Source organism: Ascaphus truei, chromosome 8, assembly GCF_040206685.1.
Source record: "Ascaphus truei isolate aAscTru1 chromosome 8, aAscTru1.hap1, whole genome shotgun sequence".
Taxonomy (NCBI): Eukaryota; Metazoa; Chordata; class Amphibia; order Anura; family Ascaphidae; genus Ascaphus; species Ascaphus truei.
In genome coordinates this window covers 56,512,254-56,532,142 of record NC_134490.1, presented here as the reverse complement: position 1 = coordinate 56,532,142, position 19,889 = coordinate 56,512,254, and the positions used below count along the sequence as shown (strand labels likewise).

At 41.3% G+C, this 19,889-nt stretch overlaps 1 protein-coding gene across 8 annotated transcripts in view; it reads left to right on the top strand.

Moving 5' to 3' along the window:
- The window catches only part of INPP5A (inositol polyphosphate-5-phosphatase A), a 334,901-nt gene that overhangs the window by 286,294 nt on the left and 28,718 nt on the right, over positions 1-19,889 (top strand). For all 8 annotated transcript variants that reach the window (XM_075612175.1, XM_075612178.1, XM_075612176.1 and 5 more), the window contains one exon: positions 4,395-4,468. In XM_075612175.1, the coding sequence (XP_075468290.1) occupies positions 4,395-4,468 (74 nt within the window). The remainder of the gene's footprint in view (positions 1-4,394; positions 4,469-19,889) is intronic.

Genomic DNA, 19,889 nt, shown 5'->3' with positions numbered 1-19,889 from the left:
GTTAAGATACCACAGGAACACAGAACACATCTGTTCTGCAAATTATCTGTAAATTAAGTAAATACTGACCTTTTTATAGAAGAACTTCATACGAGTCTGTTAACAAAACAGTGAACTTGGATATTTTCCATTAATAAACGATGTCCTCTGCATGCTTATCCCCTTTGTTTTCGGGGGTTGGGGAAGGGTTTTTTTTCCCCTCTTCTTTTGGTCCCAAACTTCATTTCCCTTCCACAGCTGTGAATTCTCTGGTGGATGCTGTAGATGGATTTGATAAATGCTGCTAATATCACCTCCTGATCTAACAATGCTCTGACTTTGGTCTGCAGGTCTTGATGAGTAATTGCTGCTGTTCTACTCCAATGACTGAATTAAGTTGCCCTGTTCTAAAGGGTTCATACTACAGTGATTTTTAGCCGAGGTAGCTCATGGCCGTGCCCCAATGGACAATGACCTTTTTCAGAGTATCTTTCTACTTCCAGATAAAACGGGCTAAATTGTTTTCTATTGACTGAGGTTTGTTACTTTATCTGTTTAAAACTACGGCATAGCCATATAGCACAGTACCTAGTATCCATCCACGTGAAGCTAAACCGCAGTGCACATACTGTACTAGCATTCTCAACGTCTGCTTCTGAATTGAGACTATTTGGCTTGGCGTGATGGAATTGTAGCAAACAAAACCACTCTCAAAGAGAACAAAACAAAAAACAAATCAAACCATGGCAGGAATTTGATATTGTTTATCAGTTTCCTTTTGTTCTACCATTGTTGCTCACTATGAGTTACACACCATATATTCCATCTTCAGGACATGGGTTTATAACAAATTGTACTAGGCATAGCACTGCATATATTGTCCGAAATGTACACAGAACTTCATTGTCGAATGATATAATTCATATTCTCTTTTGTGAACTATAATTAGCAAGTACGCCAGCACTCGTCTGTCCCTGCCAGATCACGTTTTGGGGTCAGTTGTAATATGCATCAGTAAATGAATTGGTCATCCCTAAAGCCGGGTGTGTAATGGAGTTCCTGAGGATAGGTTTGGGGACAATTGCCCTATTGCATTAATGAAATACAGTAGTGGGTGCAATCATAACAAAGCTTCATTAAGCTGCTGTGCTTGGTGACCTTGGGTGAGTCACTCAGGGGTTATCTGAGGGTCACAGGAGACTTGTGAAAATAAATAATCTATACAATGGTCTCATCGCATATTATTTATATATTTATAGATATACAATGGTGGGTCGGGGTAAACAATTCATCTTCATGAGTCCTCACTGACCTCAGATAAATGTTGATTGGCAGAGTTCAGTGGAGCCACAAGTAGTATCCAGAGGTCAGGAGGGAACTGCCGTCCAGAATAAGTGTTCGAGGCAAATTCAGTCTATAGAAATGAAAATGCTTAAGATAGACACAAGGGAACAGTACAGGGAGAGGACATTCCAGGACAATGATCATCCATTTATTATATTCAGCCACTTTTTATAGCACTAAGGAAGATGGGCAGACCAATGGTCTGCTCAAATGGTCCTCATCTGCTGTCCGTTTCAATATTTATTTTAAATTGTTTATAAATGATTGTATGTCCTGTTATATTTTTTATGTAGTTCTTTTTATTTAGCGTGTTACTTATGGAGTAATTCTTTATACACAGACGCACCCGTTCAGGGCATTTCTGTCTTAAAATCACAGTTTTAGGGGATTTTTTGTCCAAAAACAGCTCAGACAGCGACTTTATAGTACAGTATATTGAATTTACACCTTAGTAGTCTCATAGTAGTAGTAAATGAAAGATGTTTTATCTAAGGTGGTTATAAACAGTGTTCAGTGGTAATCCTCCCGTGGTAATACTCCTGTGGTGTCCCCTTATTCTGTTGGTGCAAGCTTGGAACCAACAACTGATTTAACCAACTACAGACTGGCGACATTGATATATGTAAATGTGTGTGTGTGTGTGCGCTCTCATTCTCACACACTCTGCCTCACACACTCTCTCTCTCACACACTCTGTCTCTCACATACTCTGTCTCTCACACACTCTCTCACACACTCTCTCACACTCTCTCTCACACTCTCTCTCACACACTCTCTCACACACTCTCTCACACACTCACACACTCTCTCACACACTCACACACTCTCTCTGGATAGTATCAGACACTCCTAACGTCTATGTAGATAAAGGTTCTGGAACATGCAGGAAAAATGTTCGCAGCAATCCTTATCAAAATGTATTCCTTTATCTCCAACATAGATACAAAAAAATGTTCAACAATTGGGCAACGTTTCGGACCACAAAGGGTCCTTTGTCATGCTCCTGTGGCAGTTTTCACCTCGACTGCTTAAATAGCATATAGAGGTTGCTCAGTATTTACATTTGGCAACAACCCATTTTATATATATATATATATATATATATATATATATATATATATATATATATATATATATATATATATATATAATCAAAAGTAAATAGATGATACCATTCTGTGGCTAACGAAATGCTTTTATTTGTGTGAGCTTTCGAGATACACTGATCTCTTCTTCCGGCGATGTTACCGGATAAGTAAGCAGTTTCTATTAATTACCTAGTTCCTGTTAAATTCTTCTTTTATATATATATATATATATATATATATATATATATATATATATATATATAATCTCCATACATACATATTAGATTATCTAAAACTGATGATGGTGATGGAAGAAGCATGATGGCCTACAGTACGTAATCAACAATGCAGGTGGCTCAGGTAGCTGCATTTCACACAGATAATTAATGTGTACAAGTAGCTGCTAATTGCACATCTCAGGAATGATTTATGAGGCGGCAGGGGGCAAAAAGGGACACAATTTAATTTCATTCAGAACCTCTGCCACTCATACAATGGTATCAGCACAGCTGGGAGATGGGACATGATTAATGAACAGCAAGTAAACACAGAGCCGTCATAAAGGGTTCAGTTCTAGTGACATACTTGTAGGAATAGGAAATGGCACTTACTAAGAACGATAGCTAATAACACGGAGGATTATGAGTCTTTTTTCCTAATTCACTTCCACGTCAGCCTTAACACAGACACTGATTTGCAGATATCATTTCTGTCTATTAGGATAGTTATTGGTTTAGCATGAGCTATTAGCACTGACTTTCATGAACTGTTGGCTTTCGAAAAACAAAACAAATGCAGATACGTGTTTTTTTTTGGTGTGATCATGTAACCGGAAAAGAGATTTCATAAGTTATAGATCAATATAAAGTAAGTACCGGATAAGTAAGCAGTTTCTATTAATTACCTAGTTCCTGTTAAATTCTTCTTTAATCCTTTCTCTGCTGGATCATTTTTTAATACATTGCCATGCAGGGGTGCTGAGCTCCAGTCCTCAAGACCCCCTCCAACAGGTCAGCTTTTCAGGATATCCCAGCTTCAGCACAGGTAACTCAATCAGAGGCTCAGTCGACTGAGCGACTGATTGAGCCACCTGTGCTGAAGCAGGGATATCCTGAAAACCTAACCAGTCCTCAACCCCCCCCCCCCCCCAAAACAGGAGTTGAGCACTCCTGCAGTAGTGTATAGTAATGGGAGATATATATTTCCCAAGGAATAATTCTTTGTGTTCAAAGCCAGTTCACTCACAATTCTCCTTATGTTCTGCGTCCCTCTTGGAAAGGCTTCGTGTCCACATGCTGAATGTACCTAGAATAAGTGACGCATCACAACCTTAGACTAAAATTAAGATTTTGAGGTTTTTGTGTTGGGTGGAGGAGACGTTGTGGTAGTATTTGACCACTCTTTGAAACTAACAATCTATCAGAGGGCGGTAATCAACTTCCAAAGCTCCAGCAGTTCCAAATCGAGCAACAGGACAATATGATGTCATTTGCTCCAAGACATGGAGATAACCTTTTTCTTCTGTGTCAATTCATGTCTAACTATGTCCTCCCCGAACTCCTCCTGTAACTGCTCCCCAAATCGCTCACTAGCAAAATTGGAGTAAAGTACAGACGGTCCTTGGTTATCCGCCGGAATCCGTCCCGCAGACTGTCTACGGATTGCGGATCCAATATTAATCCGCGGCGGGAGCATCAGATAATCCTTTCTGATGTCAGATAATGCGTTCAGCGGACTGTTTTATCTGGCGTCAGCTAATCTGTTCAGATAACGGACCGACATATAGCAACGACGACCTCTACTTTCATACTTTGGCACAGTGACACAGAAACAAAATGGCACAACTTGCACCTGTGTTTTGAGCAATGTTAGCGATGTGAACAAAACACTCAGGTGCTAGGTTACTTTCTGTTGAAAATTTCCACCAGTTTTTGTAGACACTGTTCTTGATTTTAATTCTCTTCTCTTCCAATTGCTTTTCAGCTTTTAGAATTCGACAAGGAGTTGTCCGTCTTTAAAGACCGATTGTATGAACTGGACATCTCATTTCCCCCCAGGTAAGATCCACATTTGCCATCTCTGTGAAGTTCCGCATTCTGGAGCACACCTCACTCATTGGGAAGGCAGTCTACTTACCGGTGGCATCAGATGTGGAGTACAATTCGTTGGAATTTCACTCCTAGTACCTGGGACTTGCATACTTGACTTACAGAATCCTGGGATTTGGGAAAGCGTTGTATACAGTATAATTCTGAGGAAGTCCTAAAACAGCAAACTTTTCTGAAGTATGAATAAAGACATATGTATTTAAACCGTATGTCTGTGTTCTGCCATATAGTATTTGCTGGGAACAGTGCTAAAGACCTCATTAGTATTGGATGGCCTTCAATATTCTTTGCATGACCAGCAACTTTCTGTTAGAGTCATAACATTAGTAACATTGAAGTATTTCAATGCATTGCTGGAGTTAAAATAAGCAATCCTACTTTTAAGTACATGAACGCGTCTTGCCCAAAATCCTAGGAAAGAGGATGCACTGAAGCTTGTCATATAGTTTCCATAATCCAGCTATTTCTCACTGGCCAGGGCCAGCTGAGATTCTGATTATACCTGTCCCAGGGGAGAGCAGAACTGTGCTTGTCGAGGTTACAGGAGCTCTAAATTGTTCTTATTGATTGAATATGAAAACAGAGGAGCAGCAGTGTGTAAATCTCCATGTCTGTCATTAGTTATGTACCTGGAATGGGGTGGTTAAGAGTTTAGGGTGTTTTTGAGGGGAGGGGGAAACTGACGGAGAAGTGTTCCTTCATAGGAGGCAAACTAGCACAGGTGAACACCTAATAATTGTTGGTCACTAGTCGCTATTATTCCATTATCTGCAAGTGCAGTTTTCCCCAGAGCCCTTCAGTATCTCTCTCAGCCTTGATTGTTATGGCGTACAATGCAGTGTCTACCTGTGTGGGAATAAATGGATTACTACCAAAAGCCAGTTCTGTACAACCCATAAACGTGTTTAAAAAAAATACCACTTATGTGAACATTCAGTTAATGTATCAGGATGGGTAAAAATGGGGTTTTGGTCAAATAATGAGCAAGATGACCGGTAAGTAAAGGGCCCGCCAAATAAATCATACTCGGTGTCTGCACAAAGCCAGTATGGAGCTTGCCTTCCTGAAAGGTAATACATCAAAAGTACCAGGTTCCATCTGTAAAGAAGCGATACTGGTGTTAAATTAAAACCTGTATTAATGGATCAGTACCTCTCCTTTCTGTTATCTGCGATTCTGGTTTTCAGTATTGATTCCTTCTTTTCCTTTATTTCTTGTAACTTTCTAGACTTTTGACCACTTTTAAAATGTTACGTATTGCCTCCTGCAATGTTTATTTTTTACGATTTCTGCTAATAATTGAAGGAGAAAAACCCCAGAACATGTATATGTTATTTTGGATTAGCGCTGTTCTTTACTCAATAAATCTCTCTTGGAGCAGCACTGCCTTTAAATAACTGTGTGCCTGGCTTTTGAAAGATTGTGTTATTTAATTACTGATTAATATTCTGCTTAAATACAGCTATTTAGACACAATTTATAGACGTCTAGGACATTTGGTCTTGGCCATTTTGCCGTGACCAAGTCGCCGGCGGCATTTAGCCGCCACTCACCGGACTGCAGGGACATCTCATCGATGGCCTCTCCACCTCCAATGTAAGCCCTTAACCTTACCTCTCAACCTAAAAACCTTAACCCTGTCCCCCTACCCTTAAAATTCCTTACCCTAAAAACGCCGTACCCTGGCACAGAAACACCGTACCCTGGCGCACAAAAGCCGTACACTGGCGCACAAGCACTATACCCTAACACACACAAGCGCCGTACCCTAACACACACAAGCGCTGTACCCTAACACACACAAGCGATGTACCCTAACATACACAAGCGCTGTACCCTAACACACACAAGCGCCATACCCTAACACACACAAGCGCCGTACCCTAACATACACATGCGATGTACCCTAACATACACAAGCGCTGTACCCTAACACACACAAGCGCTGTACCCTAACATACACAAGCGCTGTACCCTAACATACACATGCGATGTACCCTAACATACACAAGCGCTGTACCCTAACATACACAAGCGCCGTACCCTAACATACACAAGCGCCGTACCCTAACACACACAAGCGCCGTACCCTAACACACACAAGCGCCGTACCCTAACACACACAAGCGCTGTACCCTAACACACACAAGCGCCGTACCCTAACACACACAAGCGCTGTACCCTAACACACACAAGCGCCGTACCCTAACACACACAAGCGCCGTACCCTAACACACACAAGCACCATATCCTGGCGCGCACACATGTACCGTACCCTGGCACATGCGCCGTACCCTGACGCACACACATGTACCGTACCCTGGCACAAGCGCCGTACCTTGGCACACGCGGCGTACCCTGGCACACGCGCCGTACCCTGGCACACGCGCCGTACCCTGGCACACGCGCCGTACCCTGGCACATGCGCCACACACGCCATACCCTGGCTTTTTGAAATATTTAATGACAAACATGTTTTGTTCTCGCTCAATCTCTCTCTGATTTAGACAACTTTAGACTGCGCATATCTCCCAGAAACGGTAATGTGGTGCAGAATTGTATCCTACTGTAGTTGAACACTAGTGGCTCCATGTTTTCTATTTGCTCTTTTCCTATTGTGTATGGTCCAAGATACTTTGTTCCACATGTGGTATGTATGATGGACACGTGGAAATCTTAATGTAAGATATTTGATGAGCTTACTCTGACAATAAAACCGACTTATTCATATTGTTTCTGGGTTTTCATTCATAATACTTCACTCCAGGCACGTTTAGCTCCTGAGGGTCTAGTGCAGGGGTGGCCAACTCCAGTCCTCAAGGGCCACCAACAGGTCAGGTTTTCTGGATATACCTGCTTCAGCACAAGTGACTCAATCAGTGACTCAGTCTTAGACTTGGCCACTGATTGAGCCACCTGTGCTGAAGCAGGGATATCCTGAAAATCCGACTTAGGGTTGCCAGATGGCTTCTCCAAAAATACTGGACACAATGGTGCTACGTGTTCGACGCGCACACACACACACACACACACACACACACCCCTCTCTCCGCTCTATGCTGCTTCCTCCTCTCCTTGGCCCCACCCCCAGGCTCTTGATACTTCCTCCTGATTGGCTGCTACTGGGTAATGCAGCCAATCAGGATGGAGGAAGCTGCCCAGCCCCCTAGCAACAGCTCTGCTCTCTCAGGGAAATCCCGCAGCCCCCAAAGCCAATCAGGTTACTATGTCCAGAGAGATAATACCGGACATATACTGTACATGTGCAGTATTACCTCTAATCATTTTACTGGACAGTGTCCAAATACAGGACAGTCCGGTTCAATACTGGACACCTGGAAACCCTTCTTCAGGACTGCAGTTGGTTACCTCTGGCCCAGTGGATAAGTGTATACTGGGAATACAACAAATACAGACTTGTATGATAGCTACAGGAGAAAACCCAAGTTCAACGTTTTGTTTGAACATATACTATATGCTTTATTGATGTGCAATAGAAAATGGCCGCTAGGTTTGGCATATTATCCTTGGCACAATACCGAACTACAGAGACAACCGTCATGGAAGTATATTTCTATAGTTTGTTTTTATACTTGCTTTTTCATACCATATCCAATTTCCTAAGTTTAATTTCCTGTGATCATTTTTTGCTGTCTTGGATCTGGGACCCCACAAAGGAGCAGCCTAAAATATTTCATATGTATCACAGAGGTATGATTCCAGGGCTTACACAAGTGAAAAAGACGGGGAAAACTGACCCTGGGCAGTGGTAGATTTGATCAATGCAGTTTTTAATGTAACAAATTATAATACATTAAAAACTTTATATACAGACAAAAATGGGAAAATTCTGGTGGCATATAACGAAAATAAAAGCCCATGCCTGGTATTCCCTTTATACAGTACGCAAGAGAAGAGGGCACATATGTGATTTACGTTGCTTAGCAGAGGTAACATTATTCTACTGAGATGTCACTTTGAAGGATTAGCCGATACAAAGTTTCAATTAGAAAACAGTCTAAATTGAATAAGCATACATAACCAAGTAGATACATGCATTAGTGAAAAGATAAAAAGCATCTTGTTTTTTCTAATGATTGTATTAACCTTCTGAACACTGGAGTTAGTAAGGTGATCATTTTACAGGCAGATTCATGAAACTCTGATAAAGATGCACAACAGAGAACTTTGTTTCATATCATTTTTTTTTAGCTGTAAAATCCACAAGCATTTAAAGTTTTATAAGGTTTGACCATGAGCCTTACCCAACTTATTTACATGACACTGCAAAATGTTTGATTTCAATAAATTAACCCAGGCAGGGGTGTAGCTTTAGCCCGCTCTTGGGGGGGGGGGGAGGCGCGCTCTCCCACCCCACCCCCCCCCCTCTTGTTGGCAGCCCATCTCTCTCTTCAGATAGGGACAGGGGGGATATGGTATGCGGCGGCGGGCCCCCTGCTTTAAACAGAGGATAAGCCGGCAGAGGAATTGCAGCAGTCTGACCCAGAAGTCTTTCTTACTTTCTGCTGCCAGAGCGCGCTCCTCCCCTGCCGTCCTGCTCTGCCTCTGTAGCAACTGCTGATTCGTCTGACGGCTTATCCTCTGTTTAACACAGGGGGCCTGCCACCGCATACCGTCTCCCCCCGCTTGTGTCTATTACCACCCACAGGTAGGCATGGAGAAGGAGGGAGGGTGATGATGAGGGTGATGATGAGGGTGATGATGAGGGTGATGATGAGGGTGATGATGAGGGTGATGATGAGGGTGATGATGAGGGTGATGTGAGAGGGAGATGGAGAGGCGATGGGGACAGGGAGAGTATAATACATCTACAGATGTTGAAGTATATAGACACATGCATGTAACATTAAATAAGATGGTGATATATAATGGAAAGTTGAATAATCAAACGTTAATAATAAGTAGCGTAGCAGCAAAATAGTACAATGTAGAGTGTTGGACATCTGAAATAAGTTTAATGATATTAGCTCTGATTTAAGTAAATGTATATTAAATATTAACGCTGTGGCTCTTTTTGTTAGCAAAATCATGGATTACATCTTCCAATTTCAATTTTTTTGCAAAAGCTCATTCTCACTTGAGAGTAATGTAAGAGAAGATCCTGCCCCATAACTGACCTACTTTCTTTATGTACGTTTCAGCTTTGAAAAAGAGTGCTCCCCTTCACAGTTTGATCCCAAAATGGCAAGATACATTCTAATAGTGATGTTACCATTTGGAAAACTTGTCACCAGATTATCTGCTATTTTTGCTCTGATCATTTCTGCCGTAGAGTTCTTGTCCACATTCATACATGACAACAATAGAAATACATCTGTCAATGCGTGTTCGAGATCTGATGGATATGTATTTATTAATGCTCTTGTTCTAGAGGTCACGTAATCACTTGAGATAGATCTATCAACAAGAAAACTGAACATTTCATTCAATGTGGCATATGCTGCCCGCCGTCTGCCCGCTGTCTGCCCATCTCAATGATAAATGTATCCATTATAGGATAGAAGGACGATCTTGGGGCCTACAATTATGAGAGTACCCAGGGCCTACAAAGACTTTAATCCCGCCCCGGGTTGGGGGGCGTTATTGAGGACCGGAATTGAGAACCTATGAAGTAACCCATTCCTTTCTTACCTGTCTTCTCCTCCGGTTCAGTTTCTTCTTTTTGTTGGCCTGTCCAAATCAGCAGATTATAAAGACTGTAAAGAGGAGTGGCGGTAACGCTGCTCGTGTTTTCATTAAACTCGCACTTCTGTACAAACCAGTCCATTTGAAATACACAAGATGGATGGAAGGAGTGCTGTAACAAAACGAGATGTTGACATTGGTAAAGAGCGGACATATCTTTAATGGTAACTGGAACTGAAGAGGTCAATTGAGGCTTTGTAACTTGTTTGGTCCTCCTAACCCAACAGTCATGACCTTTAACGGGATAATGTGTGAAATGTTGGGCCAAAATATTATCTCCCCTTCTAACAGGGCTATATTGTTGTCCAGTTTTGCCGTTAATGTGCTGATTTGCAGTCTATTTCCGTTTGTCTTGTAGCACCATGTCCACAACATTGTAGGCGGCCCTGGGATCATGAAGACCAGTCGTGACTTTAATGCCATGTGTCACTTATATGTGATGTGTGGATCTATGAGGATAAGCACAGATATGTTGAAATATTCAGCATTCTGTTGTCCAGCCATCCATCTTCTGGATTTTTTTTAATGCTTTTGGCAAATGTAAGATTGCTTTGGAAGCAGAAGTCGTCTTGGGGTGAAGACCCTCTGGCCTTTGTGTGTGATCCTGCTTGAAGATGCCATTTCAGCTCAGTGTGGCCATAAGCAAGTCACGGTAACCCGCTCTTCCTCCGATATAACAACTTTAGAACGTAAGCTTTTCAGAGCAGTAATTGATGATGCCTTGTTAAGTACACACTGCCCGTGCAGTATAAAAGTCAGTAGGCTTTATTCTGATTTAAAATAGCCATGTTTGCACAAAAACACAGAAATGTAAAGTACTCCATGAAAATATTCAGTGCTCTCTCTGCGTTTGTTTGTTTATTGATAGTGTATAGATGCTGTAAAAGTCCCGTGCATTGCATGCCGTTCCAAAGAATGTGGTACAAGCCATAAATTCATATTGCTCACTCTGAAGAAGTCATCTGTCAGGTCAGGCTTGGCTGGTCTGATCACTGCACACCCTTGTGATGAATTTTGCCTTCCCATGTTAGTTGTGGCCCTGGAGCCAGAGAGGCACGACACGGCAGTGATGGACTGCTGGCATCTGACCGGAAGGCTTTAAACAGCTCGTTTGCTGAACAAAGGGCAGCAAACTAGATTGGGTGCAGAATATGGGGATGATTGTGTTCTGGTTTCCTCAGAGAGGAAAAGTTGTTCTTAATATTTTGTTGCCAGCAGAGTCGTTAAGAAATTTTTCGTCTTCCTCTAGACGGGTTCACACTTTAGCCCATTTGACATCTAATAGCAATGTCCTCACAGCAGTCTATACAAAAAAATGGTTTTTATTGAAGTATTAAGACACAGTCAGTGCCTTAGCCATGTTTATATATAATGAAGGAAGGAACAAGTGGTCTTCTCCTAAAAGAACCATTTAGAGCAGGGGGGGGGCAACTCCAGTCCTCAAGGGCCACAAATAGGTCAGGTTTTCAGCATATCCCTGCTTCAGCTGAAGATTGAGCCACCTGTGCTGAAGTAGGGGTATCCTGAAACCCTGACCTGTTGTTGGCTCTTGAGGACTGGAATTGCCCTTCCCTGATTTAGAGCCAACTCTGATTTACATGCAAGATTCATATTTGTATTGCAATTTCCTTAAGCATTTAACAAAGCGTGTTTGCATACACTGTTTGCTGTAAAGTGCTGCATACATAGGCACACTATATAAATACAATCTTAAATGAGCAGGAAGATCTAGAGAAATAATCATTGCGAATTTGCCAACTCTGTCCTGCTGGGCTCTAAATGCTTCAGTGGTATAGATGGGATGTGTCTCCCCTCATGTCGTCCTGTGTTTGCAGAGTCCAGACAGACACAGGGAAGAGAAGAATAACGGATACCCTCCTGTCTCTTCACCGTGTGGTGTTTCATGGGGAGCTGAAGCCTATTAGCAAGGTAGCATACATCTTCTAAACTCCGCAAGTCGGTGACGATGGCAGAACAAGTGATTGTGCTTTAAGCTTCCGTGGGAAAATTGGTTCAGCAAATCGCTCTCGGATCCAGAGCAAATAAATAACGATGAGCAGCTATTCTGTTGCTTTTATCCTATAATTTAAAGGACTACTTTGTTTCCTTAAAGGTGCAGGCCAACTTCAGTTGTCCTAAAAAAAAATGTCTTCCCAGATCAACCTTAATTTCGGCATGGTTACATACATCATTGTGAAATACTCCGAGATCACTTTTTTATTTTGTCGAAATTATAGTGAATTTTGAAAGAGCAGCATTGTAACTCAACCTTAATCACAGCAACACTTTAGTATGATCCGTGATAAAGTCCCCAACACAAGCATTATGTTTGGAATATTTGTGATATCCTGGTGTGTGTTTTTCAAGTGATACATTTCTCTCCATTCGTCTGTGTAGCAGGGGCCTCAAACTCTGTCCTCAAGGGCCACCAACAGGTCAGGTTTTATGAATATCCCTGCTTCAGCACAGGTGGCTCAATCATTGGCACAGTCTTTGACTGAGCCACCTGTGCTGACGCAGGGATATCCATAAAAGCTGTCCTGTTGGTGGCCCTTGAGGACTGAGTTTGAGACACCTGGTGTAAACAATAATAACAAACAACGTGCAATATACAATAAATTCTGCTTTCATCTAATTATGCGTTCTTAGAAAATGGCTTTGGTAGATCAGTAGTTCTGCAAAACAGAAAGCTGTTATGCAATTCAATTGAAGTCTGTGATGGGGATGGAAAGGTAGCAAAGTGTTGTACAAAATGGTCTGGGTAATTGGGACTTAACTTTTAAAAGTTTAAACAGAAGGTAGTGGCTTCTATGGTATTTCCCACTTGGGGTGGCCTGGCCCATTGCTTGGCAAAGCTGAGACAATAACATGACCGCATTGTAGCCGCACAAAGCTACTTGTTATCCCTATCCCCTGAAATGAAAACTATTTCAAGTGTGTCACATGTCTATAACTTTGAAAAGCTTCTCATGGTTTGTATTTGCAAAAGCTGTGTTATACGGCAGGTATAAGCTTACAGTGCTCCATGTTAAAATGAGTAAGAAGTAAAGCATGACACATTGTGCTCATTTGCATATCATTACCCAGAATCCCTGGCTGCAGTGGAAACACTGTTTGCTAAGCGATAATGGGGAAAGGCAGGGTTGCAGACCTATCTGAGACGTGATTACACCACACGTGGTATTTTTATTTACCATTTAGCAGTGCAAGTATATTTAAAAGTAATTATTCAGGTCTGTCCTTTTCTGTTGCAGAGGTCTGTGATGCATTCCCGTGCAATTTAACATGAACACAACTAAAGTGCAGGGATCCAGGTGACCGGTTAAACGGCAGGGTAGCATGCATCTTGTAGAGGCAGCTGCCACACACTCTACATGCGCCCATGAACACTTCCACACCAAAGAATAGGTGTATGCTGTTTTCTGACCGCACGTGTGTCCCCATAGTGTGCCAAGTTGCTCAGAAGAATGTAAAGTCACAGTTGTACATGGTAACACAATGGTCAAAATGCAAAGGCGATAAAAAAGCCCTCGCACCGTGATGTTTTCATGTTATTCTTTGTAATCTAAAGGGAACCATAGCAACGCTATCCATCTATGTAAAGTTAGAATCCGTACCTTGCTAGAGACAGCCAGGGACTTCCTGGCCACCATGAACAAACAGTGCACTCCATGCTGGAAAGCGGGCCCACAGTGCTACTTGGTAATCATTAAGGGGGTGGGAGAAGACGTAGGTGTGAAAGGAGGAATGAAGAAATTGTGATTATCCAAGATACAGGTGGGCAATTGTTAACTTTATCACCTTCCTCCATTAATTATGATAATTACTCTTGTAGCTGTAATATAGCCTAGATAGGAGCTGACTTTTCCATAGGTTCACACCCACATACAAGTTTGTTTTCAGATAAGTCTGCATACACCGTAATCTGACGCATTAATCATTTCCTTAAAGTGACCTACTCTTGTTTGTCATTGCATTAGGCTGTCGTACTTTACCAGCTGGTTATTATGTTCAGGCCTAAAACATCTTCTGTATCATTTTGACTTGTCCTAAACATTTTCGGGATATATATATATATATAGTTCAGAAATAAACACTGTGAGATATAGAAAGTCACTGTTTGATTGATTGGTACCCCCACCCAGTTCCCTTGTCTCTTTGCCCTCTACCCAACCATACTAGACTATTTCTAAAAGTGCAGCTGCAGGATGGGGGGAGATTGGTTACAAAGTGCACAGATTTGTCTATTGCTACTTTTGAACGCCACTGGTTAATGGCAGTGCAGACGCAAAGGTGTCAGTGGAGAAAGGCGAATTCATTTAAGCCTCAAAATCCTTTTCAAGAAGGGTGAAGGTGAATTGCTGCTCCAACTTGTATATCCTTAAAACTGTGTTGAGAAAACAATGGCTCAATATCTAATTTATTGTGCTAATTTTTTTATGTTTAACTATTTTGTTCATGCAATCATATTGTTTTATTATGAATAGGTCTGTTCGGGATCATAAATATAATGTCTAACTGTGCAATACCCCTCAGGAGAGTTTGACCATCATTTTATGGGGAGAAGAAAGAAAGCTGAACATTTTTTGATTGCATCCAGAAATTATTGTGCCAACTGTTTTCTGACTGACCCAGGAAAATAAAATATTTGTTTACTGAAGCAGCCCCAGTTGTTGCTCAAACTTTTTTTTTTTTTAAATCAATCTGTTTTATTTTACAAAGATACATAAGGTAAACAAAATCTAATAACCTAGAGTATAATAATGAGAAAATAAAATTGTGTGTGTGTGTGTCTACCCACTATAACAACATTGGGAGATGCAGGTAGATACGATTGTATGCCATCACTCCAAGTGTTACAATCCCACCAATCCATTTACTATGTTTTGCCCGTCTATGATACAATGAAACTTCACCTAATAGGGTGAAGCTACCGTGATGTGTTATTAAAGTTTGCCCGCCCTCCCCCCCCAAAAAATAATATATTATTTTAAAGGGGAGCCACGCTTACACCACGTTATAAGCGATCCGCATTGTAGCGGTATATTCTCTTTTGTTACCGTACAAATAGAGGTTTTACCCGCATTAACCCGTATATCTTCCCAGTCCTCCCTTGTTATTTCAGTCTGGAAGTCCAGACAAGGTTAAACCCTGGTACAAAGATGATATCAGTCCTCTTTGATATTTTTTTGTTTTACATAAATCTTCAAATCATGTATATCAAGGAAATGCCTCAGCATAAAAGCCCTGCAACAAAGTGGCGGACCTGTATATATACGTAAATAAACAGATCAATTTGGGGTAGACCATACTTTCTCATCAGTTCCTGAAACTACATTATCTTGTCTTTTTGTAACAAATCTCCCACCTCCAGAATCCCTCTGTCTCCAAATTTCAAAACCCTGACCCTGAAAACCCAGGATAAACCCTGGATTACTGAACAGGGGCGCGAGCCTAAAAGGAGTCGACATAACCTTATACTTCTTTTTTGCCATCTGCCACATTTTCAGAGTAAATCCAATTACTGCTGTCTCCCAGGCCCAGTCCCAGAGCCTGACCATAATAAAGAAGACAGTCCAACCGGGTTTTTGAGTGAGCTCTCAAAGCTTTTTTTTTTTATATTTGAGAAAAGGTCAGGGTAATTATATTTATATAATAAATGTTAGTCTCTGGTAAAATAAATCTCCAGATACTTCAAATGGGTCTTTTCCCATTTATAGTCAAAGTGCCGTTTAAGAACCTCAAGATCCTTTTCAGTTAAAATCAAATTTAGAGCTTCCGACTTTCCCATATTAACTTTATATCCAGACAGCTCACCAAACCCCCAAACGGTGGATTGCAGGTTCGGGAGAGATGTCAATGGATTAAACATAGTAAGAATAATATCTGCAAACAACGATATTTTAGAGCACTCATCTTTTATTTTAATCCCTTGTATGTTTGGGGAGGCACTGATAGTGGCCGCGAGAGGTTTGATTGTCATGACGAAAAGAAGGGGAGAAAGTTGACCCCTGCCTGGTCCCATTCTTGATTGTTATCAGATTCCCCTCCCCACCAGGAATATTCAGGGTGGCTGTTGGTGACTGATAGAAGGCACAAACCCCTTGAAAAAGAGAGAACCCCCCCCCCCCCCGAAAATTCAAATGCCTCTAACGTTTTATCCAGAAAATCCCACCTTAACCTATCAAATGCCTTCTCCGCATCTAGGCTCAACAACTTTAGTTTTCAGCTTAGGCTTGTGTGTCTGGTCCATAACATTAATAATATTTTTTGTGTTATCCGACGCCTGGCGTTTGCTCTAAAATCCCACCTGATCATAGTGCATTAGTTTGGGAAGTATTGGATTCAACCTGTTGGCCAATATATGCTATAGATTTTTAGATCTGTATTAAGCAGTGAGATTAGCCTGTAGGTACCACAACATAAAGGGTCCTTTCCCTCTTTAGGGACATATAGACAATTTTCAAATGTGTTGCCGGATCTCCTGCTATGTTAAAAGAATAAACAAATTAAAAATAAATCACTGGGGATATTTCACTTTATTCTGAAATACCCTGTATTTTTTTATTGTAATGAGTATAGATGTCATTCAAATTTTGTGGGTTCTTAAGTATAGCGATCAGTAAGAATTTGGGGAGAAATGATCACACTCCGCTCTAGTCCCAGCTCTGCACCAGTCTCATTGGATGCATGTTTCCTATTGGAACTGCTAGGACGGATGTACAGAACTTTATCAAACGTTCCCATAAACTCAACAAGCAACATGAATTCCAATTTTACTATATAGGTGTCTATCAAGACACTGGTTGTAAAATTGACGTCGTGGTTCTTTCTGTCATCACACAAATATAATTTCCAATGCAGGCAGTAAATTGGGCAGGGTTTATATCAAATTGGCGGTACTTTGATACACCTGTTCACTGAAATACGCCCAGCTGACAAGCCGGCAATATGCACATGCATAGGAAAGACAGGAAATGTACAATTTTTCCATGTAACACAGGTTAATAAATACACTTTTTGAGGTATTGTGTTTGAGGTGTTGTGGACTGTTCAGTGTGTGTGTGTGTGTGTGTGTGTGTGTGTGTGTGTGTGTGTGTGTGTGTGTGTGTGTGTGTGTGTGTGTGTGTGTGTGTGTGTGTGTAAACCAAGGCAAAACAATCCTGTAATTTTTAACTATATTTGTGAATCTTTTGTATGTTGGTGTAGCTTTCCCCCCTGTACCTCACACACGCTCCCCCCTATTCCCATTTATATCTCTCCCTCCCACACTCGTCTTCCCACCATTATCGTTCTCTTCCTCCATTATCTTCCCCCCCATTCTCTCACCTCCTCCTATTATCGCTCAGTCCCCCCTCCATCCATCTCTCAGTCCCCCCTTCTACATCTCTTAACCTCCTCATTCATCTCTCAGCCCCTCCACGTCCATCTTTCATCCCTCAGCCCCCCAAGCCAAAAGTGCCCAGCCCCCACGCCTACTTGTGGAATGGAACCTGTGCTGCCGGCAGACACCAGAAGTTGCAACTGACTTCTGCGCCCGTGGCAACTGCCCTGCTCACACCCCCCCACCCCCATGTTCCGCCTCTGTTTTTATAATACTATATATATATATATATATATTTGAAAAATAAACACAGGTACAATTAAGATACTGTATCATTACTGTCTACCTCAATAGACTAAATGGACATGTTAAAGCTGCAGTTCAGTCTTTTTTTTTTATTTTATATATTTATTTTTTTACTTTAATAGTTTCATGTGTGCAATCTCTAATTACCTAAAGAACTGCATAGCTGCCGGTCAATTCGTTCTCCGTCTATTGATCGGCAAAGTTTGGCGACATCTTTAAATATGGGGAATGTAAATCGTTGCTATAGGAACAAGCATGCTTGTTAAAATAGAATACAAGAAAATTGGTCTTTCAAAGTTGTTGTTTTTAAAACAGAAAATGCTAAAAGTATTTTTTCTTACTACAGAACTGATTTATTAAAAAAAAAAACACATGCAGGATATTGCCTGAACTGCAGCTTTAAATAGTTCCGTATATATAGAGAAGTATTGTGGTTGTCCCCGTGGATGCGTTCCTAAAAATGATAAAAGGAAAGCCAATATGGTGAAGTACTGTAGGATTGTATTAGTAACACGCAATGCTGGACAGCTACTTACAGCAGCAATAAACAGCATTTCGAATACAATCCCAGCAACAATGGAGATGCTAAATGTCGGCGTCTCTGATTCCACGCGGGGACGCTCTGGAACAGCTGATTGAGTCCAGGAATCCACATTTGCTTACACTATAATATATAATCGTGTATATATATATATATATATATATATATATATACATACACACACACACACACACACACACACACACACACACACAATCAGCAAATGGGTTGTTTGCTAAAGCCTCCCAACTGCAAAACCAGTACAAAAAAAATCCCCAGATTTACCAAAGAAAATAAAACTCATTGGAGGCAGTTGGAGCTTTTCCCCTGATATACCTGGCGCTATTTTTTGCCCCATATTATTTATTGTGTAGCACAGACAACTTCTCGTTACAAGTCCGTTGTCACTTTCCCTGTATTAAGGAAGGCTAAACACAGAAGTAGAATGAAACCATTAGATGGCATGACAGTTCTTTCATTTGGGACATAGGTGCCTCAGGCAAGCAGTGATTAGATAAGACATCTATACTATAATCAGTGACCACTTAGTTCACTGAATTAGAAACAAGGCATAGAATTATTACATTTCAGCAGTATCCTGCATTCTTTCTGCTTGAACTCCTTGGGCCTAAAGACAACTAATGTTTCTAGAAACCAGGGTGCACGTAATGGGATTTTGGCTCTGTGGATAGGAAAGTCTTACAAATGGTGAATGGGGTTTGTTTAAAAAACGATCAACATGTTAAGGAACATTTCACAGCCAAAGGCCTCTTAGCCCAGCAACTTTGCAGTGATCCCGGAGCAACTCCCCAATTTTATGCAATTGATTTCCATATTTCACTCTTCTGTCCTAGTGGTTGTGTATGGTCTAAGTTATGGGTGGCCAACACCAGTCCTCAAGGCCGACCAACAGGTCAGGTTTTCAGGATGTCCCTGCTTCAGCACAGGTGGCTCAATCAGTGGCTCTGTCAGAATGACTGGGCCACCTGTGCTGAAGCAGGGATATTCCTAATACCTGGCCTGTTGGTGGCTCTGGAATGGCTGGAGTTAGTCACCCCTGGTCGAAGCAAATGTTTCTCAAGCAGGTTCCAAGATCAATTAGAGACGCCACAGGCTGAGCTGATTTCCCCCACAGTAAAAACAAATGATGGCGTGACTTTAGTGTAATAACCTTGAGTATGGAAGTTTATCACCACATTTGACCAATAGAACAATAAGAGGTTACGTTTTCAATTTTCAAACAGTTATTATGATAATACTAACTGCAATTCTACATTTAACATTCAGTAGTACTGTAGTTAGCTGCTTAATTACATTTGCTAACCAGGTTTGCAATGAACACAACTGTTGTGACATTGAACTGTTGTGACAGCAAATGGATCACGGCAGTAATTAATTAATTGTGTTAATTGTGGGGGAAGTGATTCACTGTTTTTTTTTTTTCTTGTTGTACATATCTTTTCTTATGAAAAGGACACTTCATATTCATAAAA